Source organism: Phoca vitulina, unplaced genomic scaffold (assembly GCF_004348235.1).
Source record: "Phoca vitulina isolate PV1807 unplaced genomic scaffold, GSC_HSeal_1.0 scaffold859, whole genome shotgun sequence".
Lineage (NCBI taxonomy): Eukaryota > Metazoa > Chordata > Mammalia > Carnivora > Phocidae > Phoca > Phoca vitulina.
Window position 1 is genome coordinate 1 of NW_022590546.1, and position 12,538 is coordinate 12,538.

The 12,538-nt window shown below is 46.4% G+C and overlaps 1 protein-coding gene across 1 annotated transcript; it reads right to left on the reverse strand.

The window, feature by feature from the left end:
* Positions 1–2,769: 2,769 nt before the first annotated feature.
* LOC116629428 (lysozyme-like protein 6) lies at positions 2,770–6,786 on the reverse strand. The gene is made up of 4 exons (XM_032399717.1): positions 6,651–6,786; positions 5,599–5,757; positions 4,793–4,871; positions 2,770–3,082 (listed from the first exon to the last, which is right to left on the reverse strand). Exons 1-4 carry the CDS (start codon positions 6,784–6,786, stop codon positions 3,013–3,015), a joined length of 444 nt encoding a protein of 147 aa, XP_032255608.1. The 3' UTR covers positions 2,770–3,012.
* Positions 6,787–12,538: the final 5,752 nt, after the last annotated feature.

Sequence of the window (12,538 nt, forward strand, 5' to 3'; positions counted from 1 at the left end):
TAAATCCACATAATAGTAAATATAAGCAAGACTCTTCCTGTTAAGATTTCTTAAATTAAGGGGCAGGATAAAATGCCACGGGGTTTAATATCAGTAAGTTGGGGTTTGATCTCCAGCTTCCAGTTATTATCATGAACCGTAAGTAAGTCACTTAACTATCTTCAGTTCGAGTTTCTTCGTCTAAAAAGAAGAAAACAAACAAAAACCCAGGGAAACCGGAGGATCGATGTAGCAATGCATCTGAAAGCATTCTGTAAAGCAGAGTGCTGCACAAATGCTAGTCTATTAGAACGGAATTCAGCACTCCGTCCCAGTGGAGTTAGGAATTTCCTATTTGGACCCACCTTCACTGGAGAATTCTGAAAAAGATGCTTCTCGTGGCATGCCATTTGAGCTCTGTGAGCATCCCTTGCTGAATAAAACTTGATGATGGCATAGAAACCAGGACAGGCCACTGCAGCGTTTGGGAAGACTCGGATCGAATACACAAGGCCAAAGTGGGAGAATACTGTGGACAGAGAATGCTGTGGGGTGGTCCCACGCCAAGTAAGTGCATGAAATTTCACGCCCAGAAACCAAAACTGCCCGTTCCCTTATATTCCCTAAACCCTTCTGCACATACAACCCCAAGCTCCTCTCATTTCATGAACAGGTCTCCCTCTGAAATCTTAAGATTCGAGAAGCATTAGAAGGCAACATGTGCTGGCTGTTGAGAGTTACCTCTCAGAAATCCGTTGGGGCTGATAGACTGCTGAGGTCCCCTCTAGAACTAAGATTCCTCACGGCGGAGACTACGAGGCGCGTGAGGTGCTAAGGCCAGACTCCAGGGCTCCCAGTCACGGCGGGGGGGAGGACACACGGCGTTCTCCATCCCTCCCTCCCTCCCTCCCTCCTGACTGGGCTCACATGCAAAGCCTCGGCCGTGGGCCCAGAACTCAGCTCCCACACCAGCAAGGTTTTGTCGCTTTCGGTGGGCACTGCAAGGGAGACCACCTCCGCCATCCTACCACCACTGCGCATGCGCGGCTAAGGTTCAAGCGGCAGTGCGCCTGCGCAAGGCGCGCCCGCGCTTTGTAAAAAAGGTCTCGTGCGAGGGGCGGGGCCAGCCCAGCGGGGGTGGGGCGAGGGCTGTTCCCAGTCCTCTCCCTGGCCCCTCCCAGTCTGGGCGGGTCTCTGACTACTTCCCCTCCAGCAGCCCCACCACGTCGAAGTCGTGTTTAGTGCTTCTATTCAAGTGTATTTTTAGGGTAGAGTCCAAAGGGTGAGCTTACAGGATCCTAGGGTACGGATATCTTTATAGCAGCCAGTTTCAAAATCCTTAAAAAGTGTTCCTTGATTTTCCTATGTAATTTTGGTGAATTGTTTAAGTGTGCTTGTTGGGATGAGAGGGTGTGGGAGTTTGGCAGGCAGGGTGAGAAGGAGATATAAATTTGGAAAAAATCAAAGAGTCCAAGTAGGGCACCAACACTGGAGTTCATGGTGCCCTTGCAAAAGGGCCATTCAAAGCACCCAGTCAGCTATTTTGAGGACTAACACACTAAGAGGGAAAATAGGTCCTAATGATCCTTATTTTAATCCTAGAAGCCTGAGCCAGAAGGGACCTTACAAAACATCTCCTGAGGTTTCTAAACAATGGTCTTCAGACTGGTGCTGGTCTGTTAGGAAGTTTTCACCAGTCCTTGGAAAAACAAGAAAAGGATAATATAATCAGGGTTTAAAATTTTTTTTCATAAAACAAAATCTATTCCATTTTACTATGCTACAAATATGACCTTCATTTTTAATTTCTTTTTTATTTTTTTACTTTTAAAATATTTTATTTGAGAAAGCAAGAGAGAGAGAGAGAGAGCACAAGCTGGGGGGAGGGGTAGAAGGAGAAGCAGACTCCCCGCTGAGCAGGGAGCCTGATGGGGAACTCCATCCCAGGAGCCCCCAAGATCATGACCTGAGCCCAAGGCAGACACTTAACCAACTGAGCCACCCAGGCACTCCATGACGTTCATTTTTCATGTTAAAAATGGTTTTACAATAGTTGTTTTAATTAATACTCTTACTTGGGTAATAAAATAAAAAGTTAGGAATCTTCACATGGGTTAACTTTTTTGACGTTTTAGTGGTCTGTGAAATCCAAAAGTCAAGGCTCAGAAGTAGGGACATCAGTGGCCCAAGTGGGACAGTTTAGTCAAACGGTACTGGTGGTAGCTATGTGCAGGACATTTCTCCAACGGCCCCTTTTCTGTTTTGCATTGTCCTTATGCAGGTTTTTCTCCACATCAGCACCTTCAGATCCCAAACAGAGATGCCTTTTTTTTTTTTAACATCTAGATTTTAGCCCATTCTCTGAAACCACCCAAATCATTGGCACCTGGCACCATCTATCAGCCCCAACACCACTTTCTCCACCTCAATATACAAGTCCCTTAGCTCCACCCATTACCTACTTCTGAACTTTCTCTTTTACTTTGAAAAGAGTTGGCTTTGGAGGAATAACTGGGATCCTGATGCTGTTTCAACCCAAAAATTGTAGATTTTATTACCCATTTCATTATCCATTGTATTCATTGTATGTATCCACTCATTGTACCCATTAATTGTGTATGTCTCTGGGTAGATTATGAACACCTCAGGAACAATAGTTATGGTTTATTTTCCTTCTTCTAGTACCTACCACACTCCTACTAGACTAGGTACTCAAATATATTTGGAATTAAAAATGAAGAAATCAACACATTCTTTGCACAAGGAATGCTTTAATAATTCCCAAAATATAACAACTTCTTCATTGTGGTCCTCTTGGTTTGCAATGACAGTCAGGAACCAGAGGTCTGGGCCCAGATGGGTGCAAGGAGGAAGCCCGAGAAAACCATTTATTCCTGGGGCTCTGGTCAGTTTTATTTGTAAATGGGAAGGAAAGAAAATAACATGAAGTGGAGGCAAGAGGAAGAGGAAATGAAGAATTCCCGAGTGAGAAGAGGAGCTCTGAAATGACTCCACAGCAGCCCTTCCCCCGTCTCATCCCAAGAAACATCCTGTCATCCAGCAGGAGAGGGGCCGGCCTGCACAGTGCAACCTCCACGCTACCCTGAGGAGAGAAAGATTGGTTCTTGCTTTACCGCTTAGTAAGCTCCTTCTCCACATACATGGCCCAACTCTTAGTGAGTCTCTTAGGCAGAGCAGTGCTCAGAACCTCCTTCATTCCTAGCTTTCTGGTCTGTGCCCCTGCGGCCCCTCTGATTCTTCCTTTAAATTTCCTTATCTCTGGTGTTTGTCCGCTTCCCCCATTCAGTATGCTTCCACATTTTCAAATCCTATCTCCCTCTGAAGTGGGAGAGCACCATTTTACGAGGCTGAGAGTTACTAAATAAATAAAAAGATAAATAAATAATCAATCAGTCGATCTCAGGCACAACCATTGACTCTCCCTCCAGAAAGGGTCAGCCCTAATAGTCATCAGTGTCCCTTCTGCTTGGTATTTCTCGAGTAGGCAAGGCACTTGACTCCTCCATCCTCACAGACGCCTAGAGAGACAGCCTAGAGAGGACTAGAAAGGGTCTAGTCCTTGCCTAGTGTGCCTTTCTCTGTCACTACATCCTGTACATATCCGGTTTGAAGTTCAGAAGAGTGAAGTAACCATCCCAATGTCCACCACTGGTAAGCTGACAGCTTTGGGCTATCTGCTCAGCTGAGGAGCTATACACCTTTTACAGAAAATGTTGCTGCCACGGATGCCTGGGTGGCTCAGTCGGTTAAATGTCTGCCTTCGGCTCAGGTCATGATCCCAGGGTCCTGGGATCGAGTCCCACACCGAGCCCCGCATCGGACTCCCTGCTCGGCGGGGAGTCTTCTTCTCTCTCCCTCTCCCCCCTGCTTGTGCGCTCACTCTCTCACTCTCAAATAAATAAATAAAATCTTAAAAAAAAAAAAGAAAATGTCGCTGCCAATCAGGGAGAGGGGTCCCTGTGGCAACTGCGATGGTATAGCTTACTTGCTCCCAGGCCTCCCAGGCCTCCAGCTGATTGAACTCAGCAGGGACACTGGGTCCAAGCTGAACCAATCGGATTCTTTATCCCGGGCACTCGGACTGGGACTGAGCCTGGGCAGTCTCTGTGGCTGCTTAGGACATTAGCCCATCAACTTGGGGCAGCCTTAGTCTGTCTTGTGGAATGTGGAGCAGAGAATGCTGCTCTATGAAGGAAGTAGTGAAACAAATGCACCAGGAAGCAGAAACTTGCCAGGAGAAGCTCGCGGACAGTTTCCAGCTCTGCTTCTGCTCTCTTCCTGAGGTCCAGCCGCACCCGTGTAGGCTCAGTGAGACACCTTGTCCCCTCAGGATACACCTCCCTCACTTAGCTCAAGTTGCTTTGTTACTGCATCTAAAAGAGTTTTCTTTTTTTTAATTTTTTTAAAGATTTATTTATTTTTGAGAGAGAGAAAGAACGAATGAGGAGAGGAACAGAGGGAGAGGGAGAGAGAATCCCAAGCAGACTCCCCACTGAGCGGGTAGCCTGATGCAGGGCTCAATCCCACGACCCTGAGATCATGACCTGAGCCAAAATCAAGAGTCAGACGCTTAACTGACTGAGCCACCCAGGCGCCCCCCCCAAAAGAGTTTTAATACATCAGAGAAAGACCCAGATCCCAGGTATTGTAAGTCAGAGTCCCAAGCCCCGCCACTTTTCCACATCTTTCTAGACTATGAAAGGGTCTAGTCCTTGCCTAGTGTGCCTTTCTCTGTCACTACATCCTTCCTGGGGCTCTGCCCGCTAACTTAGTCCCACAGTGTCCTCCTCACCAGTTCTTCATCCCCCCCGCTCCGGACACAATCTTTTTTGCACAGCTGATGGTTGAGAGGAGATTGGGGCTCAGTAGGTCTGAAAGGGAGAAAGAGAGAGTACGTGTAAGAACACAGAGGACAGTCCCAAAGACTGAGGCAGACATGGCTGTCCCTGCGCTGGCATGCGCCACCCAGGGGCTGAGTACTTCCAGATTAAGCAAGGCTTCCCTTCCAGAGGCCCATTTAGACATCCCTACAATGGCGGTCGGGGGTGTTGGGGGTGGGGGCAGGAGGGGCAGGACGACTGTTTATCACCATACTTCCTAACTAGGGTAGATGGTGGTTCAGCCCACGTTTGAGGATTTCTAGGGAAAGGAAATGTCAAAACAGGCAGCACAGAGACCAAGGTAAATCTTGCCTGATGAGGGAGGCTCTTCAGGTGAAGAGTCCAGGGATATTAATCAGAGTATGAAGGAGGGGGAGAAGGTCCAAGTCATGGACCTATGGAGCCTCCTGGAGTGGCTTTGAGGTGGGGAATTTGCACTTGGCCTTTAATCAGATCATTAGCCAAAGTTAGTACTTGATGGTTAGAGCTGAGCCTTCAGGGCCACCAGCCTGGCATTCAGCACTGGTTCTATGAGCCTCAGTTTCCTCATCTGTAACATGGGCGCCAAAATAATTTCCATTGCATGAAAAGCTGGGTGAAAGGGACTCCTTGGGCTGTCTCTCTGGGGATATTCCCAGGCTTTGAGTGGGAAGAGAAGTCCTGTGAGTAGAGCCTGGTCCTCTCTCTCACCTCTCCCACCCTGGGGCCCTGGCCAGACCTTGACAGTCCTCGTGGCAGATGTCCTCTGAGTGACTTCGGTAATCATTGCACCAGTAGTGGCTGTTGATCTGGAAGATTCCATAGTCAAAGCTGCCGCCTGCATTTTCATTGACCTTTGATATGTTGAATTTGCTTTCCACAAAAGCCAGACACAGCCCTTTGAACAGGGAGAAGAGGGTTTTCAGAGGGTGGCGAGCTGAGGGAGGAAGGGGATGGAGGAGAGAGGGAGATCAGGAAGCAGAAGAAAGGAACAAGGCCTAAGAGGCTGGATGGGGCAAGTGGGCTAGAAACACCCATGTGCTTCTCCCCTTACCCTTTGTCCAACCCACCCGCCCCTCAGTACAACCACTCATCACCTATCTGTCCATCCATGCTTCCTGCACTTAATGATCACCTACTGTGTGCCAGGAACTGTGCAAAGCCCAGTGCCGGACATTTAGCTGGGTCAAATGTAGATGCTGCCTTCAAGGGGCCTATAGTAGGAGAATGAAGATACATACCTTAAAAAGCCACAAAACAAGATAAAAGGAGAAAGATAGCACAAGACCGATGTGCACAAATTCTGCGCGAAAGGGAGTTATCCCTACCACGGAGTAGGATGAAGACTTTGCACTGCCTGCTCCCTCTGCCTGGAATGCTCTTCCCCAGACATTTGGGTGACCAGTGCTACTCAATGTCACCTCCTCGACTTCCCCTTCTAGGACAACATTACCTATCAGTGCCCTGGCTTTATTCTTCTGCATAACCTTTATCATATATAGTTGTGTGTTTGCTTCTTGCTTGCCTCTTCCCCTAGAATGTGAACACTGTGGAGGAAGGGGCTTTGTTGATGTCTCTATCCCCAGCATCGAAAATAGTTCCCGGTACATAGTAAGTGCTCAGTTAATAATTGTGGACCGAATATGGAATGTTGGGAAGGGCTTCTTGGGGAGGGCTGCTTTTTGAACTTGGCTTTGAAAGATGAATGACAGAGAGAAAGATGGCCACCTAGGGCATGACCAGAGGAGGAGGAGAAATGGGGGAGGGGGAAGTGTGAGAAGCAGCACTCACAGTCAGCGAGGGAGTAGCCCTCAAACCCATCCAAGTCCTCCTTGTACAGCACCCTGACCAAGTCACCGCGATCGATGAGGCTGGCCTGACTTATGGCAATGAGGCAGCTGACCAAGGACACGAGGAGTGTCCCCATCACCTTTGGAGGGGAGAAGGTGCTGTCGAGGGTCCGTGGTTCTGAGGCTCTCCCAGATGTGCCGCTGGTCTTCTCTGAGTGCCTGAGGATTCTGGAGAGAGCAGCCATATGTCCTCGCTCACACAGAGCTCCCCACCAGGCTATTTCTCTTTCCTCTCATTTATTATTGTATACTTGTTTATTACAGAAACCTTTAAATATTTACAAAATAAGAGAGAATAGTATCATGAATCTTCATGTACCCATTGCCCGGTGTCAACATCGAACAACGAAGGCTGATCCCCTTCCATCTATAGATCTTCACCCCTTTTAGCTATTCTCACTCTTATAATGGGCACCTAGCTGTGGGCAGTATTTGGGTACAGTGTGGGGGGAGAGGATGGCAAAGGAGATTAATGAGAACTGCACTTCACTGGTGTTTGTGTGTGTGGATTTGAGCATGTGCTTGCAGGGGAAGGGCTAGGACACTGGACGGTGAACGCCCCCCAACCCCACACCCCCAGATACACGACACATGACTTTTCCCAAGGGCATACCCTGCCTTGTGCAAGTCCTAGGAAGCTGTTTATGGGTTCTACACTTTGATTTCCACTCAAAGGTGCATATCATAAAGCAAGTAAAAGTGACCTCGCTGTAGAAATAACCTTCACCTTCACACTCTCTCTGTGTAGGGGGAGGAGTGAGGAGCAAGGGCTCTGGATTCACATTGCCTACTTTCAAAGACAGGGCTGCTGTGTGACCTTGAACAATTTACTTGGGTCTCTCTGGGCCTCATTTGTAAAAGGAAGATACGCTAATACCTACTTAATAAGGCTGTCATGATGATTAAAGGAAATACGATCTTGGTTTTGCATTTCCCCCAAACAGGAAGCAGGACTTCTGGGGAAAAGGTTGATTCCTAGGCTGGAGTAGGAAAGGGCATGAGGTAAGTCCGGATTATCTTGTGCTGGAAAGTAAGGAAACACTCAAAATATGGATCGGAGCATGTCAAATGGACAAGAGAATCAGCTCCAAGGGGCACCCACTGGCCAAATCTGGAACATTGTTTTTGGTAACAGCTTTATTGAGATAAAATTCACAATACACAATTCACTGTGCCATACCATCACTTCACTTAAAGTGTACAATTCAATAGTCCTTCAGTGTGTTTGCGGAGCTTTACAGCTATCACCATAGTCAATTTGAAAACATTTTCATCAACCCAAGAAGAAACCCCATACCTGTTAGCAGTCACTCCCTGTGCCGCTTCCCTCCTGCCTCTGGCAACCTCAAATCTACTTTCTATCTCTATAGATTTGCCTCTTCTGGACATGTCACATAAATAGAGTCATACACTGTGTGGCCTTTGTGTCTGGCTTCTTTCACTTAACAATGTTTTCAAGATTTATTCATGATGTAGCATGTATCAGGATCTCCTTATGGCTGAATAATATTCCATTGTATGGATAGACCACAGTCTGTTTCTATACTTACCATTTTATAGACATGTGGGTTGTTTCTACTTTGGGGCTATTATGAATGACGGTGCTATGAACATTCACGTACAAGTTTTCATGTGGACAAATGTTTTCATTTCTTTGGGCATATACCGAGGAGTGGAATTGCTGAGTCATATAGTAATTTAAAGTTTAAACTTTGGAGGAACTGGGGAACCTGGGTGGCTCAGTCAGTTGAGCATCCGACTCTTGATTTTGGCTCAGGTCATGATCTCAGGGTCGTGGGATGGAGCCCAGGGCTGGGCTCCACGCTCAGCCGGGAGTCTGCTTGAGATCCTCTCTCCCTCCACCCCTCCACCCCTCCAATAAATAAATAAATAAATCTTAAACTTTGGAGGAACCGCCAGACATTTTGGCTGTGCCATCAGCAGTGTCTGCGTGTGAAGGTTCATTTTTTTTCACATTCTCACCAACACCTTCTGATCAGAAATCTTCTAATCTTAATCCCTAATCGGTGTGAAGTGGTATCATGTGGTGGTTTTGATTTGTATTTCCCTGGTGGCTAGTGATTTTGCAGGTGCTCATTGGCCATTTGTAGATCTTTGGGAAAATGTCTAGTATTCAGATCCTTTGCCCATTTTTTAGTTATTTGTCTTTTTATTATTGAGTTGTAAAAGTTCTCTACCAGATACATGATTTGCAAATATTTTCTCACATTCTGTGGGCTGCCTTTCACTTTCTTGACGGTGTTCTTTGAAACAGAAGAATTACATTTTGATGAAGACTGATTTATCTATTTTTTCTTTTGTTGCTTGTGCTTTTGGTGTCATATCTGCAGAACTAATGCACAATGGTTTCTAAGGTAGTCTGGGACAATCTGACCATCCAAATAAAGATAGTGATAGATTATAATCTATTGAATGAGATAGGAATCCCTGAGTCCTTAAGAGTAATAAATAGACACATAAGGGGGGTGGGGGGACTCTTCCTGACAATAAAAGGGTGAGTGATAAATGTGGAGGTAGCCATGAAGTTGGAAAATCATCATTCTACTACCATCAAAGATTGGGTCGAGCAAGAATCATCAATGGATGCTAAATCTGAGGTGGTGGGAAGCTTGATGAAGAACTGGATCTACGCATGCTCTTAGAGTGTCTCCCCACAGATCCTATATTAGTTGCATGGGAAAAACAGCAACTATGCGGCAAAGAAACCGGACAGGTTTTGGAACCTGCAATCAAAATTAACACCACCAATGAAAGACAGAGAAAGATTATATGCCTCTAGAAGTGATACCCTAAGAAGGACACATAGCGCTTATATAGTATTCTGGCCAGGGACACATAACTTGTATCTAATCCCAAGGAAATGTTGGACAAAGCCAAACTGAGGGAAAATCTATAAAATAACTTGCCTCTATTCTTCAAAACTGTCAATGCAATGAAAGCAAAAAATGGGGCTATTTCTGTCAGTGTGTGTGTGTGTGTGTGCATGTGCGTGCGTGTGTGTGTGTGTGTGTATCTTTCCCCTTGAACTAAATGTATGTTCCCAAGGGCAAAGGCCTGGGTTCCTCCATCCACAGGCTTCAGAGTCAGGCAACTTCTGCTTGGACAAGATGGCTACCCTGATGGCCTTGTTACCTCACAGATATCTTCTAGACTCACTCCATACCAGCCTGAGCTTGTGAACTTTCTTTTGCTTCTCTCTCACCCTAGAGTTGCCAGATTTAGCAAATAAAATTACAGGATGCTCGATTACATTAGAATTTCAGACAAGCCACCAATAATTGTTTAGTATAAGTATGTCTCATGCAACCCTACTCTACCCTGACTCCATAGGTTCCTTCAGAGACAGGTGTCACTGAGCTCTGGGAAGCAGGGAGTTCTATCTCTGCCCATGAAGTCCCCTCTTGGGGTTTCCATGGGGAAATAAAGTCCTTCTGGCTGGTGCATTCCCACCTCCCCTTCCAAAGCTTACCTTTGTCCTAGGCTTCTCTGACCCCAGGTCCCAGAAAGGCCAGGGCTTTCCTCGAGAGTCAGTAGAACAAAGTCTCTTCCACATGAGCTATACTCTAACCCCGCCCAGTTCACAGCTCCCCATGTTCTAAAGAAGGTGGGAGTGCTGGGCCAGCCTGCCCTCTGGAATCCCAGTTGTGTGACGTCATCATTCTCCTGGAAATACTCTGGTCTTAACCATGCAAACTGAGGCCCATTCAAGCTTCCTGCAGAAAGTACAGATGGGTCTGGAAGGACCAGTGATAACTGTGATGAAGATCACTCGGTGAGGCAGGGCAGATTGCTCTGGTCCTGCTGGCTGCCCACCTCCCTTCCCTTCAATGAATGGTACTGCCTTTGTGGGGAGCTCCTTCCCCTGTGGGGTAGTAGTGGAGACTGCTGGTCACAGGGCCCTGTCTTCCAGGGGACAGGGTGTGCCTAGGGCCCCACTACTACATTTTGAATTGAAACTGAGGGGAGGAGCTCAGCTTCCCACGGAAAGCCTTCAAGGGCGAGGCCAGAAGCTGACAGTGTGGAATCATGTGGATACAGCCCATCTGAGAGGATAAACCTCCCCGAAGAGGGAGCAGAGTCCAGACAAGATTCCAATCCTAGAGTCCACCCTTTCTGAGACCTAAACACGCTCTCGCCCTTCCTGCGATCCTACGATTCGTTAAACGTCCCTTCCTGCAGAGGTGAGTTTCTGTCATTTGCAGCCAAGAGAGACCTGCCTGGTAGAGAGCATAGGGTTAACCCTCTGGGAAGTGGTGACCAGACAACCTGTCATCTCCCCATGAAGGTGGCCCATCTTAGCGTCATTCGTCACCAACGATGTCTGAGAGACACTCCCACCAACTGTAGCAGAAAGGAGGCAAAGGAAACTTCTGTGACTGGTGGCCACTCTACCCTCTGAAACTGGAGGGCAGGGGCTGATGGTAAGAAGGTAGGAAGAGCTGTTAGGTGGACAGTGCTGCCCTGTACTTCTGCCTCCAGACTCCCCTTCCCAGCAGGGCAGCAGGACATTGCGGCTGGGGCTAACAATCTTGGAAGGAGGGGTGCCTGGGTGGCTCAGTCTGTTAAGCATCTGCCTGGCTAAGCATCTGCCTTCGGCTCAGGCTCAGGTCATGATCCCTGCTTCCTGGGATTCAGCCCAGCATGGGGCTCCCTGCTCAGCGGGGACCCTGCTTCTCCCTCTCTCTCTGCCCACCCTCCCCCTGAAGCACGTGCTGTCTCTCTCAAATAAAAACAAAAAACAATGTTCGAATGACTCATAAACATATACCTAATTCATCAATGATGATGACTAGTCTATGAAATTTATTTTTCTTCTTTTCCTTTCAGCAAAATCACTAATTACATTACGATTACAAAGTTTTTAAAAAATATTTAAGGACTAAAAACACAATTGTATTCAAAGAACAAAAACGTAAATATATTTTCATCAAAAATAGAAAGTTATGTAAAAATGTTTTATTAGTTTTTTCCAATGTTTTCCCCCAAAGTTAGGCTTTTTACATATTGGAAAGTATCTAATAATTCAAAAGGCAAAGTACAGATGAGTATTAGTAAATATCAAATTTTTATATCAAATAGACACAACTTCAAATATATGATTCTACTCTTTAAAAGCTGAATTAAATTTTATTTTATTTTTTTAAATTTTTAAAATTTATTTATCAGAGAGAGAGAAAGAGCACAAGCAGGGAGAGCAATAAGCAGAGGGAGAAGCAGGCTCCCTGCTGAGCAAGGCGCCCGAAGTGGGGCTTGATCCCAGGACCCCAAGATCAACCTGAGCTGAAGGCAGCCGCTTAACCGACTGAGCCACCCAGGCGTCCCTGAATTAAATTTTATTAAGTAACTTAATTTTTACAATTTACCTTAAATTTTATTTAAATTATACACTTCATTTAAATTTTTATTTAAAAATAAGTAAATTTGGGGGCGTCTGGGTAGTTCAGTGGGTTGAGCGTTGGACTCTTAATTTTGGCTCAGGTCATGATCTCAGGGTCCTGGGATTGAGCCCTGTTTCAGCTCTGCTCAGCAGGGAATCTGCTTGAGGATTTCTCTTCCTCTCCCTCTGCCCCCCGCTCGCTTGCACACTCTCCCTGCCTCTCTCTCTCTCTCTCTCGCTCTCTTTCTCAAATAAATCAATCTTTTTTAAAAGTAACTTTTATTTAGTTAATTAATTATTAGTAATCTCTAACCCCAATGTAGGGTTCAAACTCATGACTCCGAGATCAAGAGTCAAATGCTCTAATCGACTGAAGCCAGCCATGTGCCCCCCCAAATAAGTAACTTTTTCTTTTCTTTCTTTCTTTCTTT